The sequence below is a fragment of the Coffea arabica genome, chromosome 3e, assembly GCF_036785885.1.
Source record: "Coffea arabica cultivar ET-39 chromosome 3e, Coffea Arabica ET-39 HiFi, whole genome shotgun sequence".
In the NCBI taxonomy this organism is placed as follows: Eukaryota; Viridiplantae; Streptophyta; class Magnoliopsida; order Gentianales; family Rubiaceae; genus Coffea; species Coffea arabica.
In genome coordinates this window covers 42,179,098-42,182,725 of record NC_092315.1, presented here as the reverse complement: position 1 = coordinate 42,182,725, position 3,628 = coordinate 42,179,098, and the positions used below count along the sequence as shown (strand labels likewise).

The following is a 3,628-nucleotide window of genomic DNA, read 5'->3' as shown; positions in this document are numbered from 1 at the left end:
CAGTGACGGAGCCAGGATTTTTTTTTTGGGGGGGCCAAAATTTTTTCCTAATAAAATTATCTTAATTATTATGTTCAAAATAATTTTCTTCTATTTAAATATATAACATCTAAAACTATCAAATATTAAATTTAATTATATAGGCATGTCTATTCATAAATATACCGTAGAGTTATAACAAAAATTAACAAAAAAGATATCCTTTGATTAAATATCTTATAACATCACAAACCATCCAATTTGCACATTATGAGAAGATGCTCTCCAATATGTCACCTATGCAATATATATATATATAACCTTGTAATATAAATGTAACTATTTTCAATTAAAAAAAGATAAAAGTTATGTTAGCATACTTTGAAATTTCAACATCTTTTCTTAGAAGTAAATTGAGCTCTAAGCTCTTTCATAAAACTAAATTCATCTATGATTGAATCACTGCTAAATTTTTCAGCAACCTTCTTTTCTATATACACAGTTAGACAATCATTCAAGAAATTATCTTCCATCTTGTTTTGGAGCTTTGTCTTGATTATTTTCATAATTGAAAATGCCCGCTCTGAAGTTGCAGTTGATATAGGAAGAGTAAGAACAAGTCGAATCAATCTATCAATAACATGATATATCACTGATTTTCTTGTCTTCACCAAGCCTTGACATAACTCATTAATACCAGATAATTCTTGCAATTCAGGATGATTTGGAATGTCGAGCTCAAAATGTTGAAGTTCTATTCTTAGACGTACTAGTTCTTGCTCCATAAAATCATTTGGATAGAACTTCTCTGCAAGTTTACAAATATCATCAATCTTGAACAGCATAAATCCATTGCTAGGATCTAAAGTAGTGCTCAAAATAAGCAATTCCACGGTATGATCATTAAACCTGCTATGTAACTCTTGCAATTGATAATCAATTGTTGCAAGAAATATATCCACTCGATAATAATGCCCCACACTAATCTCATCATGATGACTTCGAGATCTACCACGTCTTGCAATATATTGAGCATTCATACATGGGATATCAATTTGATGTTGCTCACAAAATAATTTAACTTTCACCAAGAAATTATCCCATCCCGAATCTCGAAAAGTCTTCAGTAGCTTTGTTGTGCTTGAGACAAGATGCATTGCATTCAAAATATCTTGAGATTTATGTTGTAATGCTATATAAAGAAGATGAGTAATTTCCATAATGTCTTTCATAAGATGCAAAGTGAAAACAAACTTAAAGGATAACAACTGATTCAAAGCAAAATTTGCATCTCCACGTTAAGAGTATGAACCTCCATCTACTGCAATGTTACTTAAAACCACACAAGTAGCATTGAACATTTTCAGTAAACTAGAAATAGAATCCAAATGAGAACCCCAACGAGTATCTCCAGTTCGTTTTAAAGTGCCAATTTGATTAAGCTCCCTTCCAGTTTCAAGTTCACCATTAGCAATCTTAGTAGCAACTTCAATTGCTTGAGCCTCCTTTAATTCATCATTACGTTTGTTAGATGCAGTAACAATGTTGATAATGAAAACTAAATTGGAGAAGAATTGGTGAACAGAAGCTACTTCTCTAGAAACTGCAACTAAAGCAAGTTGAAGCCTATGAGCCAAACAATGAATGTAATAGGCATATGGACATTCATGGCAAATTAAAGCTTGCAGGCCATTCCATTCAAAGATGACTAATTCATATATATATATATATATATATATATATATATCAACTCTCATAATATAAACTAAAATTGAAAAAATTTAGGGGGGGCCAATTTTATTTTACACACATATTTACATATTATGAATTAAAATTCTCAAAACTTAGGGGGGGCCATGGCCCCCCTCTGCCCCCCCTTGGCTCCGTCATTGCGTACACGACCATTCGTATGTAGCCTCCAACCCTGTAGCAATAAATTCCATCCTGTGGTAATCTTAGGCATTTGAATGATTCCAAACTGCACAGCCAAGAGACCCATACAAAAATTCCAAGCCCTCGTGGCATTCAAAATTTTACATGTACAGCCCCTCAATTCTGATAAATTCAATCACGAATAGGACCACTTCAATTTTACATCTCCTTAGTCAACACGTAAGCCAATGCACATTCAACCCTCTTCGTTCAAAGTGTCAAACATGACTCCAAACCAACTCCAACCTCCCATACTATAAATACCCCCAACATCTCCACACTTCTGCAACAAACTAACATCCATAGCAAGAATAAACCAAGAATCAACCAATTCATCTACATTTTCAGCTAATAAATTTCACCTCTTCGTTCTAATTGAGTTAACATTTTTGCGGGTTTTAGTCGATTTTCGGGCTCAAGATGGATTGTAGAAAAGCAGCGATTCTTGTATTGATTTTTGTCATCTTTGTTGCCATCATGGGCCAAGTTCATGTGGATGCAGCGAGGTTGTTGGCAGAGGAAGACTTCGCAATTGCCAATCACTTGGATACATTTCCTTCGGTGTATGCAAAAGCAAGAGACACGATGTCGCATTGGCTTGAAAGATTGGCTTCTGGACCTAGCCCTAGAGGACCTGGTCATTAAGCTTAAAAGTATGGCCAGCAAGTATTTAGAGAGCGGTTCAGCCATGCAAGGACAATGAGCAACCAACACTAGTATATTTTGGTAGTATTTACCATATAGAGAGGGTCTAAGACTCTGTTTTTTTTTTATTTTGGTTATTTCATTCATTCATTCTTTCTTTGATGTCTTGTTACACGATGAAATCTTAAAGCATAGATGTATATTTCTGACTTTTGCCCTTGAAGTGGCAGTTATAATGATAGATATTTTTTTTTCTCAATGATTTCTTTCATTTCTTTTGCCCTTGATCAATGGTTCAAGCTTTCTACAATAGCAAGTCCATGGATAACTCAGGTGTTCCAGTTCATCATACGTTAAAAACATGAAAACATTTTTCTGCAGAAACTTCGACCAACAAATTAGAAAATTTTCTGATGGATCATGAGTTGGCTGCATGAGACAGTAGTGTAGTGCAGCTTTTATAGATCATTCCTCACAAAGCATAGATTATCATTTCCTACAACATACTATCGAGGATGAAAACTTCCATCTACTCCATAAAGTTGTATTCTTTTAAGGGTTCTCTATCTATAATAAGTACCTTTAGGATACTGGTGAAATGGGATGAAATATTTATTATGATGGCTCTAATCAATTCTATCAAATTTTTTATGTGGATATCTATTTTTTCTGTCTATTCTTATCTTATTAAATGTCCAAACCCTTATTTATTTTGTTTAGGTTTAAGTCTCCTACCTATTATTGTTACGACATGTTATAGTAGCTTGATTATTGTTGTTAAGAAACAATCACATTTCATATTTTTGTCTCCATTTATTATTATTATTATTTTTTGTTGTGATCAACAAAAAGAGAAAGGCAAAAGGAGAAAAAGACAATTTATCGGCCTTGGCAGACTTTTATTTCAGAAGATGTAAAAAACTTATATATATATATATATATATATATATATATATATAGAGAGAGAGAGAGAGAGAGAGAGAGAGAGCAAACAAAAGCCATAAATTGATAGTAGCTAGTTGCAGTTACCAATTGATTGGATGTAGTGTTCTTGTGAGTTCCCCTTAGATTT

At 33.3% G+C, this 3,628-nt stretch overlaps 1 protein-coding gene across 1 annotated transcript; it reads right to left on the bottom strand.

The window, feature by feature from the left end:
* Positions 1–368: 368 nt before the first annotated feature.
* LOC113737652 (uncharacterized) lies at positions 369–2,215 on the bottom strand. The gene is made up of 4 exons (XM_072083904.1): positions 2,148–2,215; positions 1,292–1,605; positions 677–1,171; positions 369–469 (listed from the first exon to the last, which is right to left on the bottom strand). Exons 1-4 carry the CDS (start codon positions 2,213–2,215, stop codon positions 369–371), a joined length of 978 nt encoding a protein of 325 aa, XP_071940005.1.
* Positions 2,216–3,628: the final 1,413 nt, after the last annotated feature.